General features: G+C 32.0%; 1 protein-coding gene across 1 annotated transcript in view; it reads right to left on the bottom strand.

Moving 5' to 3' along the window:
- LOC124533342 overlaps positions 1 to 16,804 on the bottom strand; it is a 152,081-nt gene extending 135,277 nt beyond the window's left edge. Inside the window, exon 1 of the mRNA XM_047108550.1 lies at positions 16,196 to 16,804. Coding sequence (XP_046964506.1) covers positions 16,196 to 16,211 — 16 coding nt within the window. The 5' untranslated portion in view covers positions 16,212 to 16,804. The remainder of the gene's footprint in view (positions 1 to 16,195) is intronic.
- Between the last annotated feature and the right edge of the window lie 311 nt (positions 16,805 to 17,115).

Below are 17,115 nucleotides of genomic sequence, written 5' to 3' on the forward strand. Positions count from 1 at the left end.
AAACAGTTTGTCATTATAAAATAAAAATTAAATTAAAAACTTTACGTTTCTATAAAAAACAAATGAAAATACTTTCTTTTGTACCTGGACACCACGCGAAATGGTTATTTACATCAAGAGAATTTAATGCGCTGAAAAATAACTTTTATGAGCTCGTTATTTGAAACGATTCTATTATTGTTATTATCAATCTCACGTTCTTCCTTCTCCAAAACAAACGAGACCCGTTTTCGTTTTTGGAACATAATAGGACATTTTCCTCCGGCGGTCGATCGTGAGAACATCCATCTTAATTTAGGGGTCTCATTAATTTATTTTCTTGTTCAATAATCATAATGTCATTACCAGATATTTTTCGTTCCAATGTCCATTTCCACATTGTAACTTTAATCGGTTTTAGTATCTAGTGTGACACTGCCGTGCATGGAACAACAATGATCGTATATATGTATGTAGATTATATTATTTTTAATGGAAGGGCTTTTGCGAGCCCGTCTGTGTACCAACCACTCATCAGATATTCTCCCGCCAAACAACAGTACTTCGTATTGTTGTGTCCCAGTTTGGAAAGTGAGCGAGCCAGTGTAATTACAGCACAAGGGTTAGAACATCTTACTTCTAAAGGTTTAAGGCGCGTTGACGATGTAAAGAATTGATAATATTTCTCACAGTGTCATTATCTGTGGGCGGTGGTTACCATAATTTGGTCTATATGCTAATCCGAAAACCTACGGTATAGAAAACTCAAGAGTTAGGCATCAACTCGTTATCAGGCATGATGATATTCGAAATAAAAGTCTAGCCATTCATGTTCGTAATATCTTTCCTTTTTGGATATCCCTGAAAAATCACTTTTCGCTTATCATTTGTTCTACGTCATACCGACGTTGCCAGATAAAAAATAAGTAAATCCTAATTAAACCTTTTTTAAGCTTCGACATATTTGTTTAGAGTGTATATACTCTGTGGCACTTTTACCCTGTAGCAATCTGTCGGGTTAATACTGCGGTGCGGGTATTAAAACGTGGTACGCCCGATTAAATAGTAGGAAATTTGAATAATTCGGTCGTCCTAAATACCGGGTTAGACCTGAACAAAATATATTACATTCTTTCCGATATAAAAACAATCTGTGTCTCCAAAGCCGGCGTTCAACAGCAATTACATAAATGAAAATATAACCCTTGTTAAGTACTAGCCGTCGCGCGCGGCTTCGCTTGTATTTTAGGGGCTAGCTATCATGTGTTAGGTAAAAAAGTAGTCTACGTCGTTTATTATTAAAACTAGTTTTGTTCGATAAATTCAATTGAAATGAAGAATATAAAAAAAACCGTAGCGGATGTCGTGCTGATATAAGCCGATATTTGAAATAGCGACTAACTACTCGAAAGATTTGAGCACTAAAGCAAGCGCAGAAGTATCTGGATAGATATAAATACATTAAATATTCGCTCACCATCAAGTCCGATATAAATATATGTCATTTTCATTCAATACATTTGGACACAGATCGAACATTTAATAATTGAAGAATCTCAACAGGAGGGCATAACACTTCCTATGTTTTAACTTCAGTGTACCTCTAATAATCACTAAACATTGGCAATAAATTCAAAGACTTTATGAAACTTTAAAATTATATATTAAAATAATTAATTACTTTAAAATTATATAATAATAACTTTATAATTATAATCAAATCCTGAATACGGCTAATGCTTAGGAAGATAAGGATTTGAACTAGCCTCAAGGTTGTGGTCTTGTAATCTATATTAATAGTAATAAATGAGAAAGTAACTCTGTAGCTGTCGCCGAACCGAATTTGATTAAATTTGGTATGAAGCAAACTTGAAGTCTAAGAAACTACAAAGGCTACTTTTTTGCCTAACGCATGACGACTAACATTCTATAACGCGAACAAGGCTGCGGGCGACTACTAGTATTCACTTAGGCATAAATATATTTATTTAAATGTTCGCTAAAATGACATTTCAAACAATTGCCCCGACCGGTTTTCGGGTCTGACTTCCGTATCCATGTAATAATATTGTCTAAGCATTACAATAAGATACTTAATATAAATATATGTTTTAAAATAGATACCCCGATAAGAAATAGATTGGAATAGTCAGTACGTAATAACATTTGTTATTTTAGAATAATGGTTTTGAGTTCTCTCTTTGTCAAAGACAAATAGTTCCAAGGAAGTTGTGGTGCTTATTTTGGTGTCACTATTCGTATCTTACCGCATATCATATCCTATGAGAGAGCATTAAATAAAAATATGCAATCTTAAATATGATAGACCGGGAAGGGTAGATATAAGGCTATAATATTATCATATATGGAAACTGTAAAGTTGTACATAATTTTAAGGTCGTTAAGATTTCAGCTGTGTTATAAGAATTGACATCGTAACTTACGAAAAGTAAAAATAACCGTCTAACCATAGTTAGACGGTTATTTTCGGTTAGTTATATAATATTAATATAGCAAGTCATAACTTGCTATATTAATATTATATAACTAAATATACATTTTATTTTATATTCTAATGTACTAAGAACGATGTGACAAATCTCGAATTGGATTTATTCGCACATCGATGTTCGTTGTCAAAGCTTATAAACTAAAACTATACAATAGTAACAAGATAAAAAATCGAACGGGACATTGGGCAAAATAGTGTGTGACCTCAGTACATGGAAAATCCACAAAAAAGATAAAAATAAGAACAAAAACAAAAAGCAGGTAGGTATATATTAAATAAATGATTTTAGAATTAGTTGTTTTTTTTTTCTTCATAAATAGGCGATATGTGGGTAGTTACGACGATATTCATCACCCCGTTTTGACCATCATTAAGTAAAGAATATACAGATGTTCGATGAAAATTATAACTTCTTTATATATTATAATTTTTAGTTAGTAATAATTAGTTTACATAGTATAAAACAAAGTCGCTAAGCAATTCATTTTGATGGGGTTTTTTAGATAGACGATATATATAGTAACAATTCACTGATATCTTTAGAACTTTTTTAGGTGAGGTCGAGAAAAAAATACATCATTTGAGCTTCCATTCCCAACACTGGCTGAAACTGATCTATTACTATTATAATATAGCACCCTAGCGAACCTAGTAAGGGCTAGTAGTAAATTTAACTATTTATAGTAATATAAATTTAGAACCATTACTTCTGAAGGATACTTAAGTCATTTCCAGATAATATTCTGTGCATCGATAAATTAATATATATCATATTGATTTTATCAGTTTCCCTACTATGGCGCATTACATCGTAGTTGGTTATTAATTTAGCAAACAGGCTATCAAAGTCCAGAACAGTTAATATAGACAAAGGCAGCCGTGTGAACGTCAAAGTCACTATATGACGGACATATATTAAAGTTTCTATACAGACTACTCTTTAAGGATACAAAATTTTCATATTAAAGAAATATTAGCCTGACTTCTCACAGTAACAAACAATATTAATTTAAATATAAGTATTAATTAACATGACTGTGTTTTTTTAAATGTTGAAAAAGAGTAACTACTGAGTTTCTTGTCGGTTCTTCTCGGTAGAATCTACTTTCCGAACCGGTGGTAGCTTCACTTAATTGTTAAATGACGATTCAAAAGTGCTAGTAGAAGCCCACTTGATTAAAGTTTATTTTGATTTTGATTTTGATTTTGTTATATATACAACTCGTGCCGTTAAAAAAGATTGAAAAGTTTAAGAAACTTTTTCTGGCCAGTAATATTGAAATTATTGCTTTCACTATAGGATAACTTACATGTAACATCTGTTACATGTAAGTTATCCTATAGTGAAAGCAATAATTGGTATAATAACTGTAACATCTGTTCTTTGATGAAAACAAGACTTATAATACATTGCGTACATTTAAAGGTCTAAGCGTACGACGATAGCGACTGTATTAAGCGATTTTATTTTAAATATATTATTAAAACTTTTATCAATCTTTCAAGTCTTATTTCAAGAGTTTATCTTAGATCAATAAATAAATATAATTATATTCAACAATTTTAAATAATGTAACGAATTTAGCCCAGACATACTAAAGTATGACCATAGATATTGAAAAGTTCAATTAACATACAAATATACGTTCAAATAATATGGATGTGGACGAAAAAAAGAGGCGTTAGCCCAGCAGTGGGATATATAAAATGATTAACAAATAAATCTCAATAACATAAAAATTTAAATATTTTTCACAGTGTTGCTACATTCGAAAATGATTGCAATTTAGGGATACAAGCTTACCGATTCCCTGAAGGGTAATAATTTAAACTGGACCAATAGCATCCTTCCCCGAAGGTGAAGCTAAACATCAATAATCAGGACAAAGGAAATTACACGTAAGGGATCGTAAAGCTTTGTTAAAACTGCCGACGTTTTATCCTAATCTCTGAGAATTAAATGGCGTTTTTCGTTGTATATGTTTAACGAAAAATCCTATCGGTACAGTGTGAAGACGAAATATTTGATAAATAATACTTATTTATTTACTTTTAATCATTTGCTTTCATCATCATCAGCCTGTAAATTTCCCACTGCCGGGCTAAGGCCTCTTCACCCCTTGAGGAGAAGGTTTGGAACATATTCCACCATGCTGTTCCAATCCGGGTTGGTGGAATGCGCATGTGGCAGAAATTCTATGAAATTAGACACATGCAGGTTTCGATATAAATTATAAACACGAATTAAACACATGAATATTCAGTGGTGCTTGCTCGGGTTTGAACCCGCAATCATTGGTTAAGGTTCTAACCACTGGGCCATCTCGCATTTTCTATAGATCTTCTTAATAAGATTTGCGGATTAAGGCGTCGATGATTCTCTATATTTCTGACGCTTCAGTTACAGCTAACTTAAGTTGATAGGTTTCACACTTAGAGTTATTATAAGCCGAGGCAACGACTGGACGCCCTTAACCTTTATTAAACGGAAATTAATACACAACTAATACACGAACAATTTTGTCATCAATTGACATAATAATTATGTTAAAAGGTACATTTTAAGTACTTTAATATATTTTGTTCCGATGTGCTTTTATATCTCATATATTATAAAACACTTGCTTTCTCTATGATTAATGAATTAGAAGAACTTTTGACGTTATGAAGGACAGAAATATTATCATAATAAGTCTGTTACGCCTTATAGCCAGCTGATGTATGTTAAATTGCAATTTCTGTTTAGGATACTTTATCTATATTTTATATATTTATTATATACTATATTTATTTACTTTTCAGCATTGAATCAAAGCGGCAGATTAAAAATAAAATACTACTCCTTACACTGGAGAATAGGAACTACCAACCCCGGCGAGCTTGCACAAATTCTACCTTTGGTGGTAGGACATTGTGTGATCAGCAATAAAATGCAACTGTATTTATAATCAACCGGCTAACGATCACTCGCTATTAAGATCACTGTAAAATCAGGGAAGACACCAACCAAAACATTTCGTATATTGTATTAAGTATGTTTTTAAAGTGACTTAAAAACATTAACGGTCTTTGAAACATAATTCATTTGTAAAATAAGCAGGAGATTTGAATTGTCACAGAAGCGCCTAACAAAGAACATGTGCAGATAATTTCCGTCATAAAACATTTTTATTGCAATCCGTATGCCTTTACTGCCTTGTGTTTCGAAAAACTGAGACAATAATTCAGGGAAATGATAAAATCGACCAATAAACATTGCTTCGGGGTTAAATTTTCGACGTTTTATGCTGAGAGTAATGTATTCTCTCAAAAAGTGATATTTGTTATTCTTTCACCTGACAAATTAATCGCATCTGAATATCACCAATTATAACCGCCAAATAACAGTACTCAGTATTATTGTGTTCAGGTTTGAAGGGTGAATGAGCCTGTGTAATAACTGGCACAAGGGACATAACATATGAGTTCCAAGGCTGGTGGCACATTGACGATGTAATGAATAGTTAATATTTCTTACAGCGTCATTGTCTATGGGTGACGGTGACCACATACCATCAAGTGGCCCATATGCTTGTCCGCCAACCTATACCATAAAAAAAATAAACACAATATTATATTGAAAGTTCGATTTCTAACAAAACAAATAGATTTTAAGTGTTTTTTTTATTGGTACGGCTATATTTATATTAAAAGTGCAAAAGTAACTCTGTCTGACCACCTATCTTTTGCTCTTTCACGGCGAAACTTTTTTGATTAAATTTAGTAGAAGCAAACTTGAAATGCAAGTAAGGAAGCAACTTTTTTAAACACAATACCTATAAGAAGAAATCCCCTCATAAGCCGCGGGTGATTACAAAGAGATTTTTCACCTTATGAAAATTAAAACTAATCAATTAAATACTCATCATAAATATTACTGAGTTTATTTTTTATTATTAAATCGGTTATTCCGTAGAACTCATATTTTTATATATCATCGACATCAGTTTCTGAAAATCTACATATATTCGAGCAGTGGCTCAACATAAAAAAAAAACTTTAATATAGAACCTCCTTCTATGAGAGGAGTTGTAATGATATCATATTAAAGTAAGACAAAGCTTTAATAATAATGTTGAATCCCAACTGATGCTTAACTGAAACAACAAAAAGATCAACTCTAGGAGAAAAACAAATAAGAAAATATCGCTTAAACTCCATTAAGTAGAGACAAACACATTCGTTTTCGGGAGACGTATAAAGTACTTCTCATTAGTGCTTATATATTACAGAGAGATGGCAAATAGCATAAAGATAAAAGGATTTTATTATAATTATCGAAATTTCAGTAAAACTCAGAAATAAACGTACCTTAAATTTTCTTTATTACAATGTAATCGTATTTCGGTTCATATAAAACCCTAAGGGCTAATTAAAGAAACGAGAAACTCGAACTCAAACTCGCAAATTAAAGAATTAAATCTTTTTATTTGTCTAGTTTCCTTCGGTTTAAGCTTCTTTCGAATACATTTTTATTTTTATATAGGGCTTCAGGTTTTGATATGTAATTGTATATAAGTGATGGACCAGTTACAAGACGTGTATCTTAGCCGCTGCTTCTAAGTTCAAACCAATTTATAAATCATCTCAGCTCAGCAGTCAAGGAGGTTCTCGTGGTGGATGTGGATCTACATTTAAACAATCGATTTAAAAGTCGCTTCCAATTTCCAATTTCCGCGATCATGTTCCATGAAAAAGTATCGAAAATAGCTCTACAGAATCTAAAACAATCTTATAAATTTCATAGTATATATGTAAACAAACCCACGAAGCAAAGGGAATTCCATTATAATATCGGAAAAATGATGATTCCACCGAAAAATAAAGCGAAGTTAGCATCTACCATTATTATTGTCCCCTGTATCGTTAGTTTGATTTATATTTATGTCTAAGATGTAATTTATACTGTTAGGAATATATAAGAAATACGATAAATGATAATCATTTCTTGCATACATTTTTAACATTTACATTCATGAAATAACTGTTGATTGTTTCGTTTCAATTTTGAAAATTCAAAATGTGAATAAAATTTGTAAAAAACATTCGATAGTCTCAAAATGTTACCAATATTTTATTACTTTTTACAATATTACAAAATAAATAAATATTATTAAAGAATAGAAACTTATACTTTTCTAATGTTTGGTACATTAATTTTTATTTGACTAAACAATAAACCTATTATGAAAACCTTATTTTATTCGTTTGATCCTGCTAAACCTACAACTTTCATATTCATCGTCAGTTGAGCATCTAAGGGTAACGTATTTCATCATATTAAAAAGTATTTATTCCTTTTTTTTCTACTGCTATAAAAAGCATATTAAAAATCTTATATCATTTAAACTATTACATACCAGTTTCATTATATTGGTGTGCGTGACAATCATTATACGTAATGCTTTACCAGTGTGCATTTACTTAGTGCCTCGGCTTTGTCAGCTTATCTAAACATATAAATCTGAGTAAAAAATATAAATACCCTTTCAGTTTATACCAATAAACCCAACCGCGACCAATAATAAACATATTTACATTGATTTTTTTTAAATTAACAATAGGTAATTATGTAAATAAAGAAGAAAAACAAACCGAAAACAGTTAAGAAACAATTATAAAATATAAAACGACCAGCTGTATATGATAAATCTACTAGTCTTTTCAACTGAAGCTCCTTTTATTTTAACTCAAGTATTAGAGAGATAATAAAACCGCTAAGCTATGAACTATTATATATAGTTTTAGTTTACCATAATGGGCAAAGATATACGAAGCTTAACCTAAACAAAATGATCTCTCATCACATTTCACTTACAGCATTAAACTCCTTTACCGCGGATTCACTTCATGAATATGAAATGTTCCGCTACATTATTCACACCATGGTTCATGCCATTCATGAAAGTTTAAAGTATATTACACCTAAAACAATCAACATGTTTCAAAGACTAAATGTGTGTCTAGGGACTGTAATTTAATTCAAGTACTTTCTTTATCCTCAAACCGTAGAGTATATCATTATAATACATTATTTGTCGCCTGCGACTTTGCTCACGTTTTAGAGTTTTAATTATCATGTGTTAGGCAAGAAAGTAGTCTATGTCCTTCCTTTAGTCCAAATTTGCTTCGTACTAAATAAATTTCATCAAATTCGGTTCAGCGGTTTGGTAATGAAAGAACGACAGACAGACAGACAGAGATACTTTCACATTTGTAATATTAGTGTAGATTGAATTTAAATTCACAGATAATAAAATTAAAACGTTTCACAACATTTATAGATTTATTACAGCTCGGGAGAGTTGAAATATTGAAATTGATGGGTAATGATGGATTTTATAATCAAGGGAATCCAGTGAAATGAGATATATTTTTATTTGTATTCAAATTAGTAACAAAAGACTTTTATTCACCTACTTGTTGATAATCAAGGAAAATAAAATAATCTGTCATCTTTTTACTATTTAATAAGATTATATATTTTCTTCTTATTTTTGAATGAGCAATTTTTACCTCATCTAAATCATATATACTAAGACTCTATTTATTTAAAAAAGATATATTATCATCAGCAAACAATTAACTAGTGCTTGTCACCCAAGATATAAAGTTAATTACATGAATGAGGAAGAGTAATGGACCAAGACTAGATACTTAAGAGACCCCCCCCCCCAGACGTACTGAAGCCCAAGATATTTTTTGCTCATGTACGAAATCAAAATATGATCTATATTTTGTTTGATTTCTATTCCGAATAGTGGTAAAAATCACGAGAACACTTCTAGTAAAATATTATTTATTTGATAATTTGAAGACATACTGTCTAGAATAACATTTTAAGAGAAACCTTTGCTTTTACCAGTAATACAACCCCTCTTATGATACCTATTTTACTTGTTTTTAAACAATACATTTTTAAGATAAAAATTTGGGAGAATATATTCGTATTTTTAGTAACAGAATGACTGTCGCTAAAGCATTAGCGAAATATTAACTAACATAACTGTAGAGGTTAAAAGAGGTGAAGAGGTGAACGTTATCAGCGGGCAAAACCCTCAGACATTTTGCAGGTTTCTGACCTTAGCTAGACAATAAAAGGTACAAAAGTGACTACAAAAAATGACCAATTAAATATCAAGGGAAAGGTGATATTTATAGTTTCAAAGTTTTAAAAAGAGCTTAAGTAGCTTAACACTTAGTTTATGAACCTGTACAATACCATGTGTTACTATTTGGCAGTGAATATCTGATGGGAGCCCTACCATCAAGTGAAAGCTATATATAAATTATAAAGGACGTATCTATATTACTATCTAGCTTTGTAAACCAACACAAATAAAAAAGTCATGTTTACTTTTTAGGACTAGACGTACGTGTCGCGCTTCAAACTAACTCTTTTTTTCATTTCACGGGCGAAGTTCGTGACTGCGAGTTCTTGTTCAAGCATAATATTAAGGCAACTTTCAGTTTCTTAATAAAAGGGTCAGACGTTTTTTTTCATCTTTGAGCTCAATTTTTGTTCTGAGATACTAACAAAGTGAAGCGTTTAATTAATGTTACAGGACATAATCATTTTTAAAGACCCAAATTAGTATATGGGTCTTTCTTGAGATATTTAAATTACGAATTATAATTGTTCTAATAGATAGATAGATTGCTGTAGTTATTCGATTATTATTAAAACGTAAAACGATTTCGTACAAAAAAATATTTATTGTTATCTTTATATCACGATATACATATGTTTAACTTAGACGCGTAGACTGGAGCTTTATTCGTTCACGTTGATGTTAGATTAGAGAACAATACAGACTCACGTAACATGACGTAAGAATTACGTAAGAGAAATAATATACAAGTTACTTTAGTCTCAAACAGTTTGTAAAATACATATTACTATTCATGATTATTTAATAAAGGTTTTCATATACTTAAAACAACACGTTTTTGATCGGTGTGAGTTTCGAAACATATTTAATGAACACCAATTCGAAGGATTGACCGGCTTGAACCGTATGGGTATTATTAGATCACTATGGTTTTACATTATTATATTATATTGTTACCCATTTATATACCTTTAAAGTTTCGACAGTAACAACTACAGTCAACTTAACACATTATTAAACATAGATACTGCCATCGTTAGATACATCGAGCTCTTTATATTTTTTATAAAATTGTTAGTCGGACGTGCAAACGCGATACCTTTCCCTTTAACCGGAACAGGAAAACCAGAACCCATCGAATTTTCCACAATCCTCATTGGTAGTAACACAGTTTTATTGACCGTACCTTCATTTTATTATTATTACTCAGCTGGTATACTATCTATGTAACTCATCCCTGACCCATCCGATCACTTAGATGATGAATTTACTAACGTTGTAGAAGTCTTTTACATATAAACTATAAAACATATATAATATAAATTAGATGCTGAAGCATCTATTTCCGTTACAGAACAGAACAAATAGCGACCATTTTCTTAATAACATTTTTTTATCTTCTATTTAATCCCTTTTACTTCCTTAAAATATCCAATAGTTCCTGATAGACCAAACTCGTTCAGTAGATTTAAAAAACACGGGGTCCAATTACATATAACGTAGTCTCCAACTCCTAAGCTAGATGTAAAGCTACATTACAGAAATTACATTTACGAAATCGAGGATTTGCAGGTGTGTGGACAGTCATTGAGGAAAAAGTAGGCTATTTTCTTAGAGGTTTCCAAGACAAACCCGAAAATTAGTGAAAGATGGTTCCACATTGTGTTTTTGCAAGGCAGCAAATGCCTTAAAATCGTTCGGATATTTCCGAAAATCGATGCGATGTTTTATGAAATTTATCAGACTTAAATCCAAAATAAGTATATTTTATAAAAAATAAGAGACGTCTACGTCTACGACAAATAGTTTTGCAGCCTAATAGTATATGAGATCTAAACAGCAAAAACATACATATTTAAAATTATATAAATACAACTAAATACAAACGTTAGTAAGACAAAACAGCAGTTTCTTTTAACGAAGGGGAAGAAACAGATTGTCTCAAGATTGTCTTTTTACCACTGCGAGTATAAATTGGAATGGCACATAAAGACTAAGCTATGCTCTCGCTTCATTTGCTCGACCTCCGGGAATAAACACATTTATTCGGATCGATTCAACTAAACTCCTTTGAAATTCCAGTTCAAATATAATTTTGGATGAATTCCGTTTAAACGGATCCGATCAAATTGCGTTCTAGTCATTTATTAAGATTTCGTGATTGAGTTTTTATACAAATAATTTCAGTCATATCCATAAAATTCATTTTTTATATAATATGCATAAATAGGCAGCCAAGCTACTATGCTACTGATTACAGGCATTGGGAAGATAATAAATTTTATCCATTTCTTAAACAAATAATACGCCACTAACTAAATTGTCCTGTCCCTTATGTTGTAGTTGTACCAGCTCACTTACCTTTCAAGCCCGACACGTAGGCTACGTAAAGTCTCAGTGCTCAAAATTGTTAGTACTTTTCCTATACAAGGACTGTATAATATTTCTTAAAGTACCAATGCCTATGGAAGGTACAACTTACCATCAGGTGGCCTATTTGAAACCTATCATAAACAAAAAATGACTTGTTCTACACGGATAAAGAAAAAAATGAACATTACACTAACTGTACTACGTACATGTAACCAATACATGAACGTTTTTGGTGTGGGCTTGGTATCTTGGCCGCCCCAGGCTTGTGGAAGTTTGCCCCCATATTCCTTGTAAAGCACGAACAAATTTATCATAAAAATAATATAATCACGTCATTTTGATCTGCGATGTCCTATGAGCTCATTTTTAATTATTTTAAATGTTTAACCACCCGCAAAGTTTTACTTCGACCATATGCTGGCAATAGATGCTCGAAATTGACAATATAATAACTGCCTTATATATTTATGAAATTCTAATATTACAAAATCATAGTATCTCTGTGTTTTTTGTTACCTCCACCTGAACAATTCATAATGAAATAAGATTTACACTATAAATCACGCGACTTACAGTAGCAAAAATTGTAACGGATGTGTTCGCGGTGTGTAGCTAATTTTTATATTTCTTACAGTAGCACTGGTCAGTTATGTTTGATTATAGCTATTTTTATACGTCAGCTTACTTCAACTGCTCTCCTAATTTTAATAAATTTTTATAAATAAAAAAAAACCGCCTTCAAAAATGAACTAAAAAGAAAAAAATAATCAGTTACATCCATATCCAATTAACGATTTTTTAATCACCTCTCAAAGTCGGTGCCAACATTGCTAATATAGGTACATAATACATAATACATACATACAAAAACTAAATCTATTTATTGTATAGATGACACCATTAGACAAACCCTACTATCGATACAAATTAAATGATTTCAATATAGGAATTTATTTACTTTGTCGGCACCGACTTCAAAAGGTGATTAAAAAATCGTGAATTGGATATGGATGTAACTGATTATTTTTTTCTTTTTAGTTCATTTTTGAAGGCGGTTTTTTTTTATTTATAAAAATTTATTTAATGCTTTTCAGTGTTGTTTTGTTATTTATAATTACAATTGGTAGTGTTTGTCATTCACTTTATTATACTCAGTACATTTCGGCTTTCGACTCTAAACATAACTCAACGCCGTTTCAATACGATGTGGACTGCAACTCACATTAAGCGTTACCTAAGTTACAATAGCCTAATGTTAACTGCTCATCGCCAATTAGACAATACCATTTTTCCCGATGCAATGCCGTTAATCATTGAGGAATTCTCCTGGTAATCTACCATCAGCTAGACTTCATCATAGGCATGTTAACTAACATCAATTGCTTGACGACTATCTTAAAGAAATAGAACTAAACCCGTAAAATAGTTACTTACTAATAGGTTCTGATTACCAGTTGTGGTCTTCATCATCAGTTCCACTTCATCAAATGTCACTTTTCGTGAGCATATGACCAAGGCACTTTGAATAAAACCGAAATCACTATAGGTGTGCCTATAAAATTTGAGGAGTTCCCTCGATTTCTCTAGGATCTCATCATCAGATCCTGATCTCCTGACAATGGGACCACCTGTAAAACATGCCCTTTCAAACAAAAAAAGAATTGTCAAAATCGGCCCAGCCATCTTCGAGTAATTCGGTAACATACATAAAAAATAAAAAAAAAAAAAAAAAAAAAAGGCCCCGACGAATTGAGAACCTCCTCCTTTTTTTGAAGTCGGTTAAAAAACTGACCGCGTCAAAGAATTAGGATTTATAACTAATGGACTTGTAATTTGTATGCTACGGTATTTCAATTTGATAAAATAAATAAATATGAGACAATATCACGTACATTACTCTGATTACTTTGTAGGTAACTAAAGCACTTGTGTTATGGAAAACCTGAAGTAACGACGATACCACACACATCTAGACCCAAGACAATATAGAAAAGTAATGGTAATCTACATTGACTCGGCTGGGTATCGAACCCGGGACCTCGGAGTGAAGTACCCATGAAAACCGGTGTACACACCATTCGACGGAGGTTGCAAAAGAATGAAAGTTAGATGTTGCTAAGACATTCAAAGTTTCAGCAATTTCATAGTAAATTTGTGATGATCTATATATTACCCGTGCCATGTGAGCGCTTGTGTTATATAACAACTGCTTGCCTGTCTGTCAATCCTGAATGGATCTTGGATTCAAATTTAAGTCACACCAATTCAAAGTTATTGCTATTGACTATAGAGAAGCTATCAGGAGCAGCCGGTTATGGAAGTTGACTTAGTTTACACTCACGTCTCTTGGAAAGGACGTGAACTATTTTCCGTATTGTCGACGTATCCCTTTGGGTTATGAAAGTGAAGGCATAGGAAGTGCACAAGTACTTTTTGCGAATACAATTGTAATAAATGTTAAGTTCTGTTCGATTTACTAATTTGTTCTACTTATCTGGATAGAAGCCATACAACAGCCGCAATGGACTTCTAACAGCTGAAATCTAACCTGGTAATAAGCAACTATAACATTAACTCTCTTCTTTCCCGAAAACGGTTGCTACCATATGAAAGCCACCTCTAGCAACGGGCTCATTGGTCAAATCAAATAGATCGCGCTTCCTCAACTTTCTGTTACATATTTCTGTCCCTTTTCACGAAATCACAGAGATGATGTTACACGTTGCTGCTTGGTGGTAGGGCTTTTTGCAAGCCCGCCTGGGTAGGTACCACCTACTCATCAGATATTCTACCGATATACAACATACGCAGTATTGTTGTGTTCCGGTTTGAAGGGTGAGTGAGCCAGTGTGACTACAGGCACAAGGGAACTAGCATCTTAGCTTCCAAGGTTGGTGGCGCATTGACGAGTTACGTTCGTCTACCTATTCCAAAAAAAAAAACATTAAAAAAATACGACCAACGACAACGACAGCAGAATTGCGAACTCAGGTCATAAATGATAATACATTCCATACAAGCGAGCATCCCGCTATCTTGTCTTACAGCTGTTTGCAATCAAGTGCTCGTTAGAGCCTATTTCCCTCTTCAAAGCATTTGATTGTTTCCATCCGTAGGTAGAAACGTAACTAGAACAACTTTATCAATCAAATCAATCTAATGCGAAATTAATTCTAATTATGCTTTTTTTACATCTATTGTTGAAAAAGAGTACCTACTGAGTTTCTTGCCGGTTCTTCTCGTTATCATCTACTTTCACAACCGATGGTAGTTTCACTTAAAATAGTTGTCATTTATTACGAGTCGAAAATGCTTGTAAAAGTCTACTTGAATAAAGTATATTTTTATTTTTATATAACTATTGTCATTATATTCTCATGCTCATCCCAGCTTCTCACTAATAGAAAAATAATCATATAAAACGTTTACATTTCAGTAGAAATATATTTACTAAGAACAAGTTCCAGTTTTTTTTGGGCTTTTGATGCCAAATTTTCGTCATGGTTTAAACAATACATAAACAACAAATATTGATGGCTATTTATTAATTGTGTTGAATGAAAATATTGAGGAGACATTAATTTATTTAATATTATGTTACTTCTAATACAAATTAAATTCAAAAACGTGTATCTTACACGGTCAAAATGTTAAATAAATTTATTAGTAGAAAAAAATGAAAAAACAATCGCAATATTGACAAGAAACAATTTTAATTATAAAATGGAAGAATTACGAGTAACACGCTAATCATTTTTATTTTCCTTATATTCTCAATATTCAATCACGATTGACTTAAAATTTTATCAAGATTATCGATTAAGTTTAAATGCTCTTCATATAGGCACTTAAATAGTAGTAAATCTGACTGAAAAGCAAAATCCTCTTCTGAAATATATTACAGGCACAAATTAACCACACGAAAACGCAATTGCTTTGACCAATTTGAATAAGATTTTTAGGTATTTATATAATATAATGTTAGTCTTATCAATTTTTTTAATTAACCTAGACGATTATTAAAATAAATTTATATAAACATAAATAAAATATACATTTTAATATTACATTAAATAAAATTATTATATAAAATTTACTATTTAAAGCTCACAAATGACTCACAAATATAATCATTTATACACAACTTATAGAACAATATTCAGGTTAGATAATATCTTACCTTTTAAAGCGATCATTATGCTTGCCTCGATATTGTCACTAGAACGGTCACAACATCATTTAACCGGAATTATATTCGTAAATATTCCTAATATTTAACAAGACACCTCTATATCATCTTATAGTCATCATCGTGCAATTTCCAAGTCAATTATTTCATAACGATCAAATGTCCATCGAATTAACAATTTCACAGTTGTTAAACATCACACACTATAATATGTATTAAACGTCACTTATTTAATAACTTCCGTGTTTTCAAATGTCAAGAATCAAAGAGAGTGCAATTGAAAACAAGGTTGGAGCTCTAGCGCGGGAAAATGTGTCAAGGTTATGCAGACACCACAATAACGTTAAAACGCCGACCACTGCAACTAAATATCACCATGTACGCTCATGTACTCGTAACTATTTTATATTATTTCCTAAGCTATTTAAACTAATCTAAGTACCACACTTAAAATTAATACGCGATGCACAACCTCTAAATAAAATCGTGAACGCGATATTTTATTTAATTAAATTAAGACGCCTCGTTATTTTCGAACTAATCCATTTTCAAATTTTTGACATCTCTCGTCAGGTACGACCTCGCGCGACGCAACATCCCTCTTTCGTTCCAAAAGGAGACTGGAAATGCCGGTAGAGGCCGCTAGCCGCAAAATTGGCGCAATTTTAACGCATGCGCAGGACATTTGCGAACCGGCGGGATCCGATGTGACCCGATGCCCCTCGCTTGATAGAAAAATCGAGGACGTAACGTGACGTCAAGCGCTCGTACCACAAATACACTATGGGTTAATCGGACGACACAAAACAATTTCCCATGCTGATATATTCATACATAAAAGAGCATACTAAAACAATTAGAAGCTTTAAAAATAAGTCTTACCCAATCCGGTTTTATACAAATGTGTACTA

The sequence above is a fragment of the Vanessa cardui genome, chromosome 11 (assembly GCF_905220365.1).
Source record: "Vanessa cardui chromosome 11, ilVanCard2.1, whole genome shotgun sequence".
NCBI classification, from domain to species: Eukaryota; Metazoa; Arthropoda; class Insecta; order Lepidoptera; family Nymphalidae; genus Vanessa; species Vanessa cardui.